Raw genomic sequence first — 19,102 nt, 5'->3', positions numbered from 1 at the left:
AGTAGGGGGCATGCAGGAGGTAGCCAATCAATGATTCTCTCTCATCATTGAAGTTTTTATCTCTCTCCCTTTCCCTTCTTCTCTAAAATCAATAAAAGAAAATATTTTTATAAAGTACAGTTTTTGTCCTAAGTGCCAGAAACTGGACTTCGCTTCTTTTGTCTTAGGAAACATCTACATGAGGATCTTCATTTTATTTTTTATTTTTTAAAAAACATTTTTTATTGATTTCAGAGAGGAAGGGAGAGGGGAGAGAGAGATAGAAACATCAATGATGAGAGGGAATCATTGATCGGCTGCCTCCTGCACGCCCCCTACTGGGGATCGAGCCCACAACCCAGGCATGTGCCCTTGACTGGAATCAAACCCGGGACCCTTCAGCCCGCAGGCCGATGCTCTATTCACTGAGCCAAACCGGCCAGGGCAGGATCTTCATTTTATTGCAAATGTAAAGCAACAACAATAACAAAACAATAATAATAAGTAGCCTGTATAGAGCTTATTCCGTGTCAGACACTGTTCTAAACACATTGTATACATATATTAACTCATTTAATATATGTATTAAATGAGTTACAGCAGCCCCATGCAGTGGGAACTATTATTATCCCACTTTACAGGAAAGCACCTGAGGGTTCCCTGAATCTACCTTCATAACTATAATGCTAAACAAGCCAGTCTAGCGGGGAGGTGGGTCTCAAATTTGGGGCAACTGAGACTTGTACAGGGGCATTCTGTTTGGGGGAAGTAAACTGGCTCCTGAGGTTAGGTGGGGAGTCTGATGCTCACCAAGTGTGAGAGGAGGGAACCCCCAGGGATGAGCTTAGGATTCTGGGCCCTGAGAACAGTCAAACCTATAAGCCAGTTATGTACGTTCTCTGTGCTGAAGTTCCCATCTAATTAGCCATCGTCGCTTGACCCTGGCCGGGATGTGGGGCAGCAAAGGATGGGCTCCCAGCAGGGAGCAGAGGTAGGGGAGCAACTTCCTGAGGGAAAGACACATTGTCTAGAGATCCAGGTAGATGGCCGGGGTGGCAAGCGACAACCAGGAGTTCTTGATTTGTGCAATGATTCCCTACAGATTCCCCCAAATTCGTGGGTGGTCGACCTGGCAGAAGCCTGGTCTTTCTGTCATTAAAGAAGAATTAGTTTCTGATTAATAATCTGAAAATAATACTTTCCATTTTAAAAGATTGGGGGGCCACTTTTTGAGGATTCAGACTTGGTCCTTGGAGTGCACATCTCTGATTCCATTTAGAGCCCTGTTATTTCTAGCACTAGTTGGATTGGGCTGTGGATTATTCCTCTGTCAAATCATGACTTAACACTGGAATCAACGCTCTCTGCCCAATTTTTTTTTATGGGGGTGGATTCTTCTTTAGCACAGCATGCATCACAGTTGTTGACTGAGGGAAAAGGCAAGGTGAGTCTTTCATCTCAATGTACAAAGAAACAAGTACAAAGACATACACTAGTGTGTTACTGCATCTAGTGTTCCCCCTACAGAGGCATCGTCAGAGAGGTACTGAGGGCCGCTGTCACACACGTGATAGATGGTAAAAAGTAAAAGCCAAGGGTGACCACTGAAAGCCAAACACAAAAAGGCGAGGGTAGAGAAACCAGATCCGGGAAGCGGGTTTACCTAGCAACACAGCTGGTGTGAAGGAAGATTCCCTCCAAGCAACGTGGACTGGAACAGCAAGGCCTGTTCAAGTACATTCTGACTCATCAGATTTCTACGAGGAGCCACAGATGTGTTTAATTTTATACACGGAGACCAATTCACACACTGTGAGCATGCACGGACCCAGCTGCCTGAGCCACATAAGCATAGCGGATGCGTACGAGGGAGCGGTGACCCTGGCCGCCAGTCTGGGCGCTGATTCCTCAGCCACAAGACAAGACTCGGTCCTGGGACTTTCATCTGGGGTTGGGGCCCAGCCACCCATCATTCACCACCCCCGGATTTTTCCTGTACTCTGGAAGGCTTTTCTGGTTAGCTGGGACTGTTGTTCAAGGTCTGGGTGTAATTATCACAAAACAGCCTCTGACTCTAGGAAGAAAAAAAAAAAGGAGTTTGGACCAAGTAAGGAGATGATAGCTAACCAGTCCTGCACCCAAAATTGCAATTAGAGCAATTCTGATGTCATCGTTAATCATGCCGATTTATGTTTTGAAAGGAAATCAAATGATGAATATAATGATTATTTCTGTTTCTGCTTCCCCCCTCTCGTTTGCCTCAAAAATTGGCAACAGCACTAAAGTCAAATTAAACATCTGTTTGAAAAATAAGCTGGAGTGCTGATGACAGCTGCCCTAAACTTACAAATGCGCCACAGCTGTCAAACTCTAAATTAACAATGATTTTCATTTATGAACAGCGTAGAGCTAAGATATAAAGGAGCTTTTTCTCCTCTGTTTTCCCAGCGTCCAGGGGCTATTTTTATGTGAAGTCTTAGGGAAATGCCCAAGGAAAAATGTAGCTGAAATCAACCTGCAATAATGAATCATGGAAGGCGTGGGGGACATTCTTCATAAGAAATCTCACTTATTCATTGGCTTTAGGTTGCGTGTTCTCTGTGCTGCAGGGAGTTGTGTACTTCAGGGACAAGTCTTTGATTGCTGATTGAGAGTGAATGGTGATGGAGCCGTGAGCATCTGCAGGGGAACTCCTTCTACAGCACTGAGGACCCTCTGCTCATCTCTCCAGCACAGTTTGCATCTTCAGTGGGCTTCATGCAGCCCATGCTTCCTCCAGAGCAGTGGTTCTCAACCTTGGCTGCACATTAGAATCACCTGGGAATCTTTTTAAAATCCTGATTTCTGGGCCTCATCCTCCAGAAATTCTGTTTCTTTGTTACTAATGTTGTGGCTCCACCCCATAACAAAGAAACAGCATTTCCGGAGGTTGAGGCCCAGAAATCAGGATTTTAAAAAGATTTCCAGGTGAGTCTAATGTGCAGCCAAGGTTGAGAACCACAGTTCCAGATGAAGGTATATGCTTTGTGACCCTGTGGTCACATACTGGGTGAAAACAATTTAATGAAGCCATTTGGGTGAGAGGATAAAATATGCTAACTTGCTTCACACTTACTTCATGACCCTGAAAGACAGAGTAGGTGTGAAACCATTTCTTTGTCCTTTTCTACCCTTGTCTCATGGTCATCACTATCCTTTTGGGGGCTGGGAGAAGGCTTGGGAGAGGAACAACATGCCTATTGTATGATCTATTCCCTGGTTTTAAAAAAAATACATGGACTGAAAGGTTAATGCAGGTATGATACCACCTGGTACTTTTTCTCTGCTGCCTAAATGTTTCCATTTTTATCCTTTGACCATTCCAAGTAAAAAATGCTTGCAGAGATAAATAAATGGTGGTACATACATGTAATGGAGTATTACTCAGATCTATAAAGGAATGAAGTGCCATACATGCTACAACATGGATGAACCTCTAAAACATTACGCAAGTGAAAAAAGCCAGATGCAAGAGATCACATCTTGTATGATTCTATTTATATGAAATATCAAGAATAGATAAATCCATTGAGACAGAATGAGGACTGGTGGTTGCCAAGAGCTGGGGGGAGAGGAGGATGGGGAGAAACTGCTTAATGAGAAAAGAGTTTTACGTTGAAGCAATGGGAGTGTTTTGGAACTAGACAGAGGTGGTAGTGGCACAACATTGTGAATGTACAAAATGCTACTGAATTGATGACTTTTTAAATGGTGAATTTTATGTCATGTGAATTTTATCTCAATTTTTAAAAAATGTCCACAGGGCCAACACATTGTGTTTTGATCCCACTGTGACAAGGACAGGGACTTTATGGGCAACTGCTGTTCCATCAGTGGGAGAGGACTGGGACTGGTCTCGCTGCCAGGGCCCTGGGTTCCGGTGCACAACTGGGTCGGGCTTACAGCCAAGGGGCTTACTCACGCATGCCCACCAAGTTACAGTCAGCATCTGACCCCTTGCAGTGTTAGCACTGTCCATGGAGCAGGGCTTCAGCGATCCCACCTGAGCTTCCGTTTACTCCTGTGGCTAGGGCGTCTCTGCAGTCTGTACTTCCTGTTTACGTTCTTGACAGCTTCCTCCCCTGGGGGCTGCACCCTGCACCTGGGACTCTAGCTGCTGAGAGAAACTCCGCTGCCATTGGGCAGTTCCCCTGGACCGGTGCCCCCGCCAGCCTTTCAGGAACCCCTGGCATCTGGATTCCACCTGTTGGATCGTAGGTCTTAGGGTATCAAAGTCTTCCTGAACCAAGCACGTGTGGCCCTCTAGCCATGACCTCGGTCTTTCCAATGCTCTCCCAAGAACCAGCTACTTTAGCTGGTTGGGGATTTTTCACCCCTTTCTGCAGGCTCCTTCCGCCCGCCCCCCCCCGCCCCCCCCCGCCCCCCCCCCCCCACCCCCGCGGCCTGTTAGCGTTGCTGAGGTTCTAGACAACCTCAAGGGAAAGTGGCCCTGACTTACGACAGAGGAGCCTGTGGTTCTTCTCAATACCTAACGCCAGGAAAATTGTGGGGTAAGTTGCACCCCAGCCACGTCAGATCCTGCTCACCCTGCCAGCTTGCTCTAAATCACACACAGTCATCCCGTGTGGGTTGTCTGTGTTATTTTTTTCCAAGGTAAAAAGAGTTGGTGAGCTCCATGAAGCTACAAAGTATTGTGAGTGCTAGCTAATTCCTCAGGACTCATCCTCGCTTCCCACTAAGAAGCCTTTCCCTGGCCAGATCTCCGGATTTGTTTTCCATTTTTAAAAAGACATTTAGTTTCCTCACTTGGGGAACAACATCTCCTCCCACAAGGCAGTCTTCTACCCCTTGGTTTATAGGAGGGGGCTGTACCCTCACAGGCCAATTGAGGCAGAATATGAGGGTGGGGGTTTGTCAAGCTCAGCCATTGTAGTTTAGAGGTGACTAGGTAACAACAAGAATTTTGAAGTCAGACAGAAGTGGGTGTAAGACTCACTTCTCCCACTTAACTGCTTTATGACCCTGAATATAAACTCTGTAAACCTCAATGTTATCATCAACAAAATGGGAATGACATAGAGAAGACCTATAAGTAAGCTTTAATGAGGATTGAGTGAGATAAAGCATGCAATACACCTATGGCAGTGCTTAGCAATACATCTAAGTTACCTACACTGCTATTCACACTGACCGATGCATTGGGCACCTCTCTATGCCTGCTCACATCCTCTTATTCAATTCTGACTCCAAACACTGTTGTGCTGTGTCCAGCTCTGCCCCACTGTAACTGGGTGATGCACACCTTGCCTGCATGGTGTACCTCTTGTTTCCTATACCAGAGCTTCTCCGATACTGTAGTAGGAGTTCAGAATCTGAGGAGTGTTCACATGTGTGCAATCCAGAAGCACAGGGCGCCCCCAACACTTGATTAATGGAGGATGGAAGCTAATGGATAACAGCTCTCTCCTGTATCTCTGAACATAGTATTCTGAGACACATGTCATAAACCTTTTCAAAAGGTCCCAGCAGGATCAAGCACCACTTGCCTATAGTGACAACCAAGTCAATAGCACTAGACTGAATCACATTCACACACCCCCCCACCTCCCCTTCCCCACCCCTCACTTCCCGCTCTCTGCGATCACTTCCCAAATAAACCACCTGCATATAAACCTTTGTCTCACCTGGACTCTTGGGAGAACCTGGGCCAGAAATCAGCAGTTACTGAGTTCCTAGCACTGGGGGATTCATAAGAGCAGGGGTCACTATGCTTTTTCTATAAAGTGCTAGAGAAGGAATATTTTATGCTTTGTAGGCCATATAGTCTCTGTTGCAACTTCTCACTTGTGCTGCTTTAGCATGAAGCAGCCCTAAACACAAAACAACAATGAGGTACCATCTCACACCTGTCAGACTGGCTATCATCAACAAATCAACAAATGACAAATGCTGGAGAGGATGTGGAGAAAAAGGAACACTCGTGCACTTCTGGTGGGAATGCAGACTGGTGCAGCCACTATGGAAGACAGTATGGAGTTTCCTCAAAAAACTAAAAATGGAACTCCCATTTGACCCTGTGATCCCACTTCTAGGAATATATCCCAAGAAACCAGAAACACCAATCAGAAAGGATATATGCACCCATATGTTCATAGCAGCACAATTCACCATAGCTAAGATTTGGAAACAGCCTAAGTGCCCATCAACAGATGAATAGATTAGAAAACTGTGGTACATCTACACAATGGAATACTATGCTGCTGTAAAAAAGAAGGAACTCTTACCATTTTCAACAGCATGGATGGAACTGGAGAGCATTATGCTAAGTGAAATAAGCCAGTCAATGAAGGAAAAATACCACATGATCTCACTCATTCATGGATAATAAAGACCATTATAAACTTATGAACAATAATAGATACAGAGGCAGAGCTGCCTCAAATAGATTGTCAAACTGCAGCGGGAAGGCTGGGGAAGGTTGGGGGGCAGGAGGGAGGGGAGTAAGAGATCAACCAAAGGACTTGTATGCATGCATATAAGCATAACCAATGGACATAAGACACTGGGGGGTAGGGGAGGCCAGGGGATTGTCAAGGGCGGGGGGGGGGGGGGAAGGAGACATATGTAATACTCTTTGTAATACTTTAAGCAATAAAACAAAACAAAAAAAAGAAAGCAGCCCTAAACAATACATGGAACATGGCTGTGTTCCAATAAAACTTTACTTACAAAAACAATCAGTGGGTCGGATTTGGCCTATAGGGTGTGGTTTGCCAGCCCCTGCATTAGGGCCACAAAGAGGAGCAAAATTGATCCCTTTCTCTGTGAAGCTCATAGTCTCCTGTTGGGTGGAGAAGTGCCTGGAAATGAGGCTCTAAGGCAGCTCAAACCAGTCATAAACGACCTTGAACACCATGCTAAGATATCTGACATTATTCTTTGGCAATGGGGAACATTAATAAATTCTCAGATCTCGTAGCTACTGCAGCTGGGAATAGGTTATTTCACTGGCAAGAAGTGAATTGCTTCTTTTTAACATTTATGTGAAACCCAGGCCTGCCCGAGGGCTGCCTCCTCTGCACTCCTCCAGCAGCACTCTGATTGACACCCAACTCCCCTCATCCACCCCATTGTATCAACAGGGCAGAGGTCCCTAATCTGATAAGCCTTGAAACCAAATGTGTTTCAGAATTCAGAATATTTTTGGATTTCAGAAAGATAATAATGTGAAAATTCCATATATTTTGTATTATCCCCATTAGGACCTGGGGCAGCCTCTAACACATTAATATTTACATTAAAAAAACTACAAATACTTTTTTAAGTGCTCACCCAAGGATATGTTTATTGATTTTGAGAGAGAGAGGGAGGAGAGAGAGAGAGAGAGAGAGAGAGAGAGAGAGAGAGAGAGAGAGAGAGAGAGAAGCATTAATTGGTTGCCTCCTGTATGTGCCCTGACCCTGCCTAGGAATTAAACCTGCAACCTAGATATATGCCCTGACTGGGAATCAAATCCACAACCTTTTGGTGTATGGGATGATGCTCCAACCAACTGAGCCACTGGGCGAGGGCAAGACTACAAATAGTTTCAAGTCAGCTTAGGGTAGGTTTGAGCCCTAAGTGAGTTAAGAAAAATGTTTTGTATTTTAGAGATTTTTGAATTACAGAATTGCAGACTGTGGACCTGATTTGTTTTGTTGTGTTTCGCCCCTAGGCTGTGATGTCCTCAAAGACAGTCTCTGAGTCCTCAGTACCTGCACACAGGAGGTGCTCAACCAACATTCCCAAGAGAATGAGCAAACAAGAACGGCGGAGAACAGTGTTCAAGGAGGGCTTCGGGGAAGGAGAGGCTGGTCAGGGGCTCTGGTGAAGACCCTGGGGATGGTTTAATGCTCTGATTAGGATTCTTAACTTAATCTTGAAGGTGATGGAAGCTCCGGCTCTAGTTATTGGGTAAGTAGAGTGACTCAGCTGCATATGAGGGCGGCAAGTCTTGTGCCAGCGGAGGAAGGTGCTCGGGTAAGCAATTAGGAGGTTCTTGCAATAGTGAGGCAAGAGGTGTCTGTGACTAAGACTGTGAACGCAAAGCAAGTGACAGAAATGACAGCTCTGGCAACTAATGATGTTGGGGGAGAGGGAGAAGTCAGCGTTGAACCTGACCTAGTGGCACCAGTTGGAGATGGTAGAGTGCAGTATTAAGATTACAGACTCCAGAGCCCAGATGTTTCTGTTTAAATCCCAGCTCTGTCACTTACCCTGTGACCTTGGGCAAGCTCCTTAACCCCTCTGTGCCTCTGCTTCCTCTTTTTCCCCCCTAAATATATTTTTATTGATTTCAGAGAGGAAGGGAGAGGGAAAGATAGAAACATCAGCAATGAGAGAGAGTCATCAATCAGCTGCCTCCTGTGCAGCCCGAAACCTGGGCATGTGCCCTGACCAGGAATCGAACCTGGAATCAAACCGTGACCACTTGATTCATAGGTTGATGATCAACCACTGAGCAACACTGGCCAGGCCTCTGTTTCCTCTTTAGTATTCACTTCCTAGGGCCACTGTGAAAATTAAATACGTATTTGTAATGCATCTAGAAGAGGACTTGGCTCTTGGTTATTACTGTCACCTGTAATCAACCATTGTTTCATAAGGTTGAATTTCCCGAATGATTCACCAAGTGACTGTCTCCTCAGGAGGAGGATGGCACCTCAGACCCGCCCGGGAAGTGACAAATGAGTGTCAGAAATCTAGTAACAAGCGTGTGCAATAAAGGCAGTAAGTGTATGGAAAGAGAGGATCACTTCAGGGGACAGGATCCGTCCCATGCACGAGGGCTTTTTCTTTCAATGAGTTGCGCCTTCGCTGCAGTGCTTCTCAGCATCAGCATTGCAGCGCGCCAGGAAACCTTGAAGTGCTGGATCATTCATTTGGAGGGAGAAGGCTATAAGGAGGGCTGCCTGGAAAGCTTGTAATTTAGAAATGTTCAAATCTATGCATCCAAATGGAAATGGTGTCAGGTTTGTGCCAAAAGGAAAGTCGTAATTGCTCTGTGCTTCCCTTCGCAGCCCTCCTGGGCAAAGCAACACAACCAAGCAGGCTTCAGAGCTGTCGTCTGCAGACATCGAGCAGACTCTGCCGCTCATTCTACCAGGCTGTCATCTCCCAGGAACATTACCCAAACACTGCAACACAAATGCTCCCTTTTTTGCAAGTGAGGGCTCTGCAGCAAACCTGGCATCTCCCTTTTCATCTGTCCCGAACCTTGCTGCCAGATTTCAGTGTCCTTACTAACTTTTTAATGAGCCTTCCTTCCAGCATGTCAGGTCACTGTTTAATAACCACTGATGGCTCCGTTGGTCCTCTTGAGTCCAGTTCCATCCCTTTATCTTGACATTGGAGGACCTCCATGATTGAGCAATGGATTTTGGCCCCCAAAGACCTTCTAATCTTGCTAACTCTGCCTCGTGTCTCCCAAGGCTGCCATTTTTCCTCTCACATCTAAGCTCTGACTTCAATTTTCACTCTGTCCACCCCCTTCACCTGGAATAACCTCCTCCCTTCTATCCATTCATCCAAATTCTACTTCAGCCTTTAAGATATAAAATAACCTTTCCAAGATGCTCTGGTGCTCCCATGAGTCCAACCCCCACTCATCTCCTTTCTGACTAACCATGCTTAATTTCTCCCCTGTTCCGTCTTGGGCTTGCTGACTTTTGCATACACATTTTTATTTATCACAGCTAGACTAAAAGTACCTTGGAAGTCAGGATCAGTGCCCTGGGCACATGGTAGGTGCAGCTGGAATACCGATTGCTTGGTTGGTTTCCCAACCACCTTCCACATGAAAAATATAGAGACTTTCTCAACTAGATAAAGGGTCTTTCTCATCTTGATTGCAGACACAATTTGAAACGTGTACTCCATGTTATAGTTAAAAGTGAAATATAATGGCATTCCTGTTAAAATCAGGAATAAGCATGACTACCACTATTTAATATTCTAGTAGAGGTGATAGGTAAGAAACTAATGCATGAAAAGGAAATAAAAGGTATACTTATTCATTATCTCCCCCAAAGAATGAAAGAACAAGTCACCAGAACTATCAAGAGAGTTTGGCAATGTGCAGATTCAAAGTCAAGGTACAAGAATCAATAGGTTTCCTGAACACAAGCAATCATAGATTAGAAAGTATAACAGAAAAAAAAGCCCATTCTAAAAAGCAATAAAACCATAAAACACCTATGAGGGGAAAAGCCTCATAAAAATGCACAATCTAAATGAAGAAAAATTACATTACTTTGCCAAAGGACATAAAACACCTGAATAAATAGGGGATAGTCATGTTTCTGACTTGGAAAACATATTGTAGGGATGCTGACTTTTCTCACATTCGACTATTAATTCAGTGAAACACCATTGAAAAATCATACTGTAAGTTTTGTTGAACACAACAAGCTTATTCTATGATTTACCTGCAATTATGAATCTGCTTGAATGGCCACGAACATTTTGAACCATAAGATTAATGAGCGATAACTTGCTATCAAAACATAAAATAAAATTATGATACTAAATGGTGTGGGTTTCATGCAGGGATACAAAGATCAGCAGAACAGAACAGACTTGTATAAAAATTTATATTAGATAAAGTAGCATGTCAAATAATCAGGGAAAGAACAAACTTTTTGATAAATGGATGCGGGACAACTAACTAGCCACTTTGAGAAAAACAGGTAGGTTTTGATTTCCCATCTGTGCTGATGTCTTGGGCTTGCTTCTCCGATGCCATCCCCCATCCTTTGGCACCCTGGTCTCTGCCTGAGAGGGAAATCAATATAAACTATATTAATATCAGTGGGCTCCATCGTCCTGAGGATAGGAGCCAGGCCAAAGGGGAGGACTGGCAGGAAATCAGAGGAAGGAAGTTGGGATCCCATAACCTCAGGCCAGGTGCCTCCCTTCACCAGAAGTCTCAGCTCCTGAGAGGTAATGGTCTCCTTGGCTCTGGGCTCTGTCCTCTCTTTCCCCGCCTTGCGCTTCTCCTGTTCTGGGCCATGAGAGCTCCTCCCACTGTTTTTGTGGTCACACCATGGTAAATAGACCCTTTATTAAACTGACCCTATGGCGCCTCAATTTGAGCTTGCCCTGTGTTTTCTATTGAGACTTATTTGTAGCATATCATTCACAAAATTAAATTTCAGGAAGATTAAAGACCTACATTTATTATAAAATTTATAAAAATATTAAAATGATGGGAATATATGTATAATCTTGGATGTAGGAAGGTTCTTTTTAAAATTGACACAAATCAAAATTCATAAGGGAAAGGATGGCTACATGAGATTAAAATCAAGATTTTAATTTTCTGGATGACTAGATACCCATAAGCAATGTTTTTTAAAAAGGTAGAAAAAATATTTGAAATTTATAACAAAGCATTATTATCTGGAATATATAAAGATCAATTTTACATATAAGTACATTTAAGTATATAAAATTATATATGTAAATATTTTTACATAAAATAGTTTTATATAATTATATAAAAAATCCTTTAAAATCAATTTTTAAAAGCTACATCATTAGAAAAATAGGCAAGAATATGAACAGGCCCTTCACAGAAGAGGAAACAGAAATGGAATATATATGAAAAGATTCTTAATATTACTAGTAAGCAGGAAAATGCAAATTAATATAATATACCATTTTTTAAAACTATCAGATGGGTAGATCTTTAAAGATTGATAATACCAAGAGTTATTGAGTCAATATGGAAGCAGGCTCTCTTGTTCATAGTCAGAGAAGATGTTTAAGTTGTCAAACTTTATAGAGGAAAATCTGGCAATGTCTATTAAAATTATAAATGTGTATCCCTTATGATCCCATATCTTGGCATCTACCAGGGATAAAAACGTGCATATTTGCTCAAAGGCGCATGTACAAAGGATGCTCATCATAATATTATTTGCAATAACAAAAAAACTGGAAACAATCTAAATGTCCATCAACTATGGAATAACTAACACATTCCCACTATAGATGGTTTGCAACAGTTTTTAAAAAGAGGTAGAGCTATATTTTCTGACCTGGATATCTCTCCAACACATCTTATTTAGGGAAAAGCCATCCAAATTCAGTATATCACGGAGACCATGAAACCATTTGTGTAAATTTAAATTTCCACAAAAATGAAACTATATTCTTTTATCCTTACTTATCTGCATATAAGCATAAGATAAATCTAAACAATAAATACCAAATTGATATATTTGCTACCATTTGGGTAGGAAACGCTGAGATTCATTAGGGGCAATGTCAGGGTTGTTGTTCTTTTCACTTCTGTATTCTGTATTTCACTATTTTCTGTATTATTTGAAATGTTACAATGTAAATGTACGTACATCTTATCTTAAAAACTATTAATTCTTCAGTGAATAGTTTTAGCTTGTATTAGTTCCTTTAGAAGAAACAAAGAAAAGGAAGAACATGGGGTTTTAGAGTTATATGGATGTGTGACTTCAAGAAACTTGTCTAGCCCTGGCCAGGTAGCTCAGTTGGTTAGAGTGTCGGCCTGATAAGCCAAGATTGTGGGTTTGATCCCTGGTCAGGGCACATAACAAGAATCAACCAGTGAGTGCGTAAAGAAGTGGAACAACGAATCAATGTTTCCTCTCTCTCTTTCTCTCTCCCTCCCTCCCTCCCTTCCTCCCTCCCTCCCTCCCTCCCTCCCTTCATCTCTCTAAAATCAATAAATAAAAATTAAAAAAAGAAACTTGTCTAATTCCCTGAAACTTGACTCCTCATTTGTAAAATGGGGGAGTTGTTGTGAAGATTAACTTAGATAAAACCTGTGAGCTGTGCCGCTGTGTTCCTGGTACAGAGAAAGTATTGGTTGACTTTTGCTCTCTCCTGCATTTGGCCCATGAGAACCTCAGGGGCCAAAAACATACATCAGTTGCCTATAAATACCATGCGTATGCAGATAGAAGCTCGGTTACATTTGCTGAAAGAATGAGTGAATGCACAAGCCACATTGCTTAACTGGTTATAAATAAATGTATGTCCACATATGTTCATTGTTAATGGGTAAACGAGAGATGCCTTTCTGGCTTCCACCAGGGAGATCAAATGCTCTGGTTCGTGAGAACAAGAAATCATAGAAAAACAGAGATCTAGGTGAGAGTAAGGTTTTTAGAGTGGGACAATCTGATGTTTTCCAACTTTCTTCTCCAGAGCCCCAGGCCCTGCAGAGGGATAGGGCCACCATGGGCAGGGGTGTGGGTGCTAGAAAGCCAAACTGAGACCCGTGTTCAGACTGAGAGATTGGACATACTAATGGACAATGGGCAGACCATGTATGACAATGACAATAGAAATCTGACCCCAACCTTTGCAGCAACTGGCCTGGGAAGCCAGACCACAACCTCTGAAGCTATCAGCCCAGAACGTTTAGGACTTGGTCAATGACTGCCGACTTCTCTAACCACCCCCCCGCCCCCCGCCTCCTCTATTTTTAAGTCATGACCAACCAAAGAAAGCCAAATGCACTCTCCAAACCAATTGCATAAGAGGCCGCACTTCTAGCTATCCCCCTTCCTGGTCCCCCATGCCAACAACCTCCGACCAGAACATACCTGCAGTCTTCCCTCTTTTTACTCTAAAGCTTTTCCACTCCTCTGCTGCCTTTGAGTCTCTGCCAAATGCTAGTGATGATGGTCGCTGACTCCCTTGATATACAGCAAGCTCTGAATAAACAGATTCTGCGTGTTTTCGTTTCAGTGGTCTCTTGATTTCCACAAGGTCTTCTCCCACATTTCTACTAGATACTAGATATATGTTATATATTAAGTTTATATGTAAAATTTCATTTTAAAACTTCTAGTTGCTATTTTTAAAACAAATCTCCAATGTAAATTAACACCAAGAGCTAAAGTTCTACTGCTAATTTTTTTTTTCAAATCACCAGTGTAATTAATGCCAAGAGCCCAACTTCTCAAGGAATCTGAGGAAGGATGCTCAGCTTGCATTAAACCAAAAAAAAGAAACAGATGCTGCCCAGAAAGAGCAGCAAAAGAGAGGGCTGAGTCTGGGCAGGGGACAGAGATTCCTAAGATCTCTGCAGGGTTTTTCCCATAAGTCAGGCCCAGCTGAGTCCGGAAACTACAGGGACTGGACTGGGGAGGTGAAAGGCTTCCTTAGCAGCCTCTCCTGGGGGCTGGCCTGGAGTTAACCACAATTGTAATTCTGTTGAAATGTCCACATGCCAGAGGTGCAGACAAATGAACCAAATACATGAATAAGGCCTTGGGTGGTTTAAAGAAGAGGAAGATGGTTGGGAAGGTCCCAGCCCCTACCTCCATGGGAAAGACTTCTCAGATATTGGAATTGGAGCCTTGGTCATCTAACCATGACTATTGTATACCTGAATTCCTAAGATTCTCACCGTCACTCTATACATTCTGTAAATCTATTTACAATAAGTCATTCCTGGTTTCCAAAGCTGGTGAATATCAGTGGATGTCTCAGTAGAAAAGGAGCTTTGCATCAAGTAAGTCTGGGGAATGCTGGATGAAACCAAGTTAAACAGATTTCCTTGTAGCAGGATTTTGTAATACCTTCAATATGATAACATATGCTGTGAATGTGCAAGAAGAAGATACAATATACAGCATTTTTCAAACTTGTTTAACCACAGAAGTTGATTTCTTGCCCGCCTATTTACATCTCCCTGAACACCATTCGATGGCATACAGTTTTGGAGACACCTTTTTGAGATAATGCTACCTCTCAGAGGAAAACTATTGGCTGGTTAACACTTCTGATCATTTGTTGTAACTTACCAAAAGGAAAACCAGGAGGTCCCCTAGGAAGTGGCACAAGAGGGCAATTTTGATGGGAGAAGGTAAAACATAGGATCATAAAGCAGAGCTGGAGGCTAATGGAGGTTACAGCTGTGTCTCAGGTCAGCCTGGCACAGATTAAGGTTACTAGGTATTAGATTCCAGATGGAGAAAGTCAAAGATTATCCTCACCTGGTTCGTAATTTTTCTTGACCAGCCATAGTAGCATTATCTCTAGGAAGCTAGAGAGTGGCCAGGAGAATCACTGTATTAGGTGAAAATCAAGATTTCGGCAAATGATTCTTTTATAGCACTTTACCAATGATGGCCTCCAGTCCCATTTTTGAGTGGAGATAACTGAGGGCAGAGAAATAATGCAACCTGCCCGATGGCCCAGCAAAGCCACTTTTCTTTCTGCAACCACACCATGAAGCCTTTGGTGGACCGCAGGGGAGGGGAGTGAAGTGTGATGAGAATCCCACGCTCACTTACTTTAGAATGACACAGCCCGTTCCTGCCGGCGGAGCTACCCAGAACACCTGGATCCGTGTCCTCCTCCGTGGGGTGCTTTCCGTGACCGCGACAGGGCAGTTACTCATAAACTGTGTTTCTTCTTCATCTATGATCTATGGAAAACCAGCGGAAAATAAACACTTTAAAATGTGCTTCGTTTCGGGAAGGCTCTTATGTCTCCGAGTTGACACTTCCTTCATTTTATTTTTAAAGCTGTCATTTTGTGTTAGCAGCTCTCGATCCCCAGACACCAGAGTAGTGCCTGGCGTAGAGTCCCAGTCACTGCTTGTTGACTTAACAAGAGGGCAAGGATTGGGCGTATGTCCTATGCTCTCCAGGACTGGGATCTTGGGTCAGCACTTTGAGCATCAGGAAACTAGGGGATGATCTTGCTCATTTCACCAAGATAAGCCATGTCCCACTTCAGGGAAGGGAGAGGAGGATGGGAAAGAGAAAATTCAAAGCAAACACTCTATAGGGCTAGTTGTAATGCAGCAATGATTTTATAACTTGAAATTAAAGTGTTATAAGAAAACACCCCTTTGGAGAAGTATCACAAATTACATGAAGTTCCCCAGCTTCACAGCACTGTTTTCCTGTGGTCTCTACTTTGTTTCTTTTAAAACAATGATTTTAGAGAGAAAGGTGGGGGGGTGGGGAAGGGAGAGAAAGAGAAACTGGTGTGAGAGAGAAACATCAATCAGCTGCCTCCTGTAAGAGCCCTGACCAAGGATCAAACCTGCCAATTTTTGGTGTACGGGAGGACACGCCAACCGACTGAGCCACCAAGCCAGGGCTCTCTACTTTCTTAACTTGTACATGAGATTAGTATTGTCCCAAGTTAACCATCAAGGTTTCCAATGGCACTGCAAAAAAGCTGGTAGCCATTCCCATTCCCCAAGGCTGCTTTCAGCATTTCTCCTGCTTGCTTCTGGGTCTGCTGCCAGTACTTGCCTATTCATTTTAGTAGAGCCATAGACTTTGGATCTTTTGGGGAATCATCTAAATCCAATTGGTCTTAAGTGCCAACTCCAGTTGACTGGTATGTCCTGAGGAGTGTTAATAACATTAATGGATGACATTTATTGAGTGTTGAGTACGCGCCAGGCACTAAACTAAGTGCTTATCTGAATTACTCATTTAATCTTTAAATATAATCTAATAAAACTATTAAACCCATATTGTACTTGTTTCACATTTTTTTTAAAAAAAAATCCTTTTCCTTTTAGCACAACAGGTAAAAAAAAAAAAAAAAAAAGGCACTCAAACCCCTTAATTCATCATCTATTTTCTTCACTGGACAAAGCCAAGGCAGTTGTCTATTACATTTGTTTATCTCTGTATTCTTTACCCTGTTTCCATTTCCCTCCTCTATTTAACACTTACTCCTAAATATTTAATATATGTCCTTCTCTCTCTCTGTGTGTGTGTGTTACTTACTTGAAGTTACATAGAATTGTTTTGTATTTCAAGGGTGGTTTTTTTTTTCACTTAACCTTATGCTTTTGGGATATGTCTGTGTTACTATATTTGAATGTAATTCATTGATTCTGTTGCCTAGTATGCCGTTACATGCATAGACCACATTTTATCTATCCACTCTCCCAGGGAGGAGCACTCAGCTGACTTCCAGCTCTTTGCCTCCAGAAACATCGCTGCAGTGGGTCCTCATGCTGCTCTACTTGTGGGCACACGAGGGAGTGTCTCAGCAATATAAACCATGTAGTGGGATTGCTGGGCTGTTGGGTGGTGGGTATAATATTAATTTCACTATGTACTGTCAGATTGTTCTGCAGAATGACTATGCCTACTTTTCTTCTATTAGCTATGCATTAGTGTTCCCATTTCCCCACATCCTTATCAGTATTGTGATTGTTGGACTTTCTAATAATTTCCAATTTAATAGATGTAAATTAGTATCTTGATTTAAGACTAGCACATTTGAGCATCTCTTCACAAATTTATCGGGGTTCTGTGAAGTGTCTACTTAAAATCGCTGTCAGTAGATTTTCCTAATTTTTTTTTTTTTTTTTTTTTGCTGATTTGTAGGACTTTCTAGATACGAATCCTTCATCATTTACAAATATCTTTCTGTCACTCAGAGGTTCATCTTATCTTTAAATTCTTCATTTAACAGAACTCAATTAATTTTAATCTAGCCAAATTCATCAATTTCTCTCCCAGGGCTTGTACCTTTTTGTTTTTGTCTAAAAATTGAGATCACAAAGATATTGTCCAATATTTTCTTACATTAAGTTTATAATTTTACCTTTCACATTTAAGTCTTCAATCTATTTGGAATTTATATTTTTAATATGATGGAGTAGGGATCCAACTCCATTTCTCCATACTGTGAGCTACTTTAAAAAATTTAATAAACTTTTTGAAGGGCAGTTTTTTTAAAAATATATTTTACTGATTTTTTACAGAGAGCAATGGAGAGGGATAGAGAGTTAGAAACATCAGTGAGAGAGAAACATCGATCAGCTGCCTCTTGCACACTCCCCACTGGGTATGCGCCCGCAACCAAGGTACATGCCCCTGACCGGAATCCAACCTGGGACCCTTGAGTCCGCAGGCCAATGCTCTATCCACTGAGCCAAACCAGTTAGGGCTGAAGAGCAGTTTTAAATTTACTGCAAATTTGAGCAGAAATTACAAGAATTTCTGGATACTTCCTGTGTCCTGTGCCCCCCCCCCCCCCCCCCCGCCACACACACACACACAACTTCCTCCATTTTCAACATGTAGCAGCAGAGCGGTACATTTGTTACATTAGATGAACCTACATTGACACATCATTACCATTCAAAGTCCATAGCTTATATTAGGATTCACTCTTGGTGTTGTACATTCTAATGGTTTTGAGAAATGTATAATGACATGTATCTACTAAAGGCATTGTACACTGTAGTACTGTACTGAATAGCTTCATTTCTTCTGTGTTCTACCTATTCATCCCCCAACCCTTCAAAAAAACTTGGCAACCATCAATCTTTTAATATAATCACTTATTAATTCCAGGAGTTTTTGTCTTTTTTTTTTTTTCAGATTTCTCTACATATTATCATGTCACTTATGAACAAAGACTTTTATTTCTTCCTTCTCAATCTAGATACCTTTTATTTCCTTCTCTTGTTTTAGTGGATTATCTAGAACTTCCAGTAACATGTTGAAAAGTAGTGGTGAGAGGGGATCTTAACAGGAAAGGTTCAAGTTTCTTACCAGTAAATATGAGATTAGCTATAGGTTATTTTTTGTAGATGCTCTTTATCAACATCTTTATTGAGGACATCCCTCTCTATTCCTAGTTTGCTGAGTTTTTAATATGAATGTATATTGGGTTTTGTCAAATGCTTTTTCTTTATCTATTAATATGATCATGTGATTTTTCCTCTTTATCCTGATCATGTGATAGATCACATTTATTGTTTTTAGAAGTTGAAACAACTCTGCATACTGGGATAAACCCCACTTGGTTGGGTGTACAATTCTTCTTATATACTGTTGGATTCAATTAGCTAATATTTTCTCGAGAATTTTTGCATCTACGTTCATGAGAGATACGGATCTTAGTCTTTATTGCAGTGTCTTTTAGTTTTAGTACTAGTGTGATGCTGGCTTCATAAAATGAGTCGGGAAGTAGAGAATAGGTATAATTTCTTCCTTAAATGTTTGATGGAATTCACTAGTGAACCCATCTGGGCCTGGTGCTGTATTGTAAGGTTATTAATTATTGATTTAATTTCTTTATTATAAATAGACCTATTCAGATT

General features: G+C 42.1%; 1 protein-coding gene across 3 annotated transcripts in view; it reads right to left on the bottom strand.

The window, feature by feature from the left end:
- The window catches only part of SPON1 (spondin 1), a 258,257-nt gene that overhangs the window by 173,868 nt on the left and 65,287 nt on the right, over positions 1–19,102 (bottom strand). For all 3 annotated transcript variants that reach the window (XM_059708972.1, XM_059708971.1, XM_059708973.1), the window contains exon 3: positions 15,306–15,439. In XM_059708972.1, coding sequence (XP_059564955.1) covers positions 15,306–15,439 — 134 coding nt within the window. The remainder of the gene's footprint in view (positions 1–15,305; positions 15,440–19,102) is intronic.

This window comes from Myotis daubentonii, chromosome 9, assembly GCF_963259705.1.
Source record: "Myotis daubentonii chromosome 9, mMyoDau2.1, whole genome shotgun sequence".
NCBI lineage: Eukaryota > Metazoa > Chordata > Mammalia > Chiroptera > Vespertilionidae > Myotis > Myotis daubentonii.
Note: the sequence above shows the minus strand (reverse complement) of the source record. Positions and strands in the feature narration are given on the sequence as shown.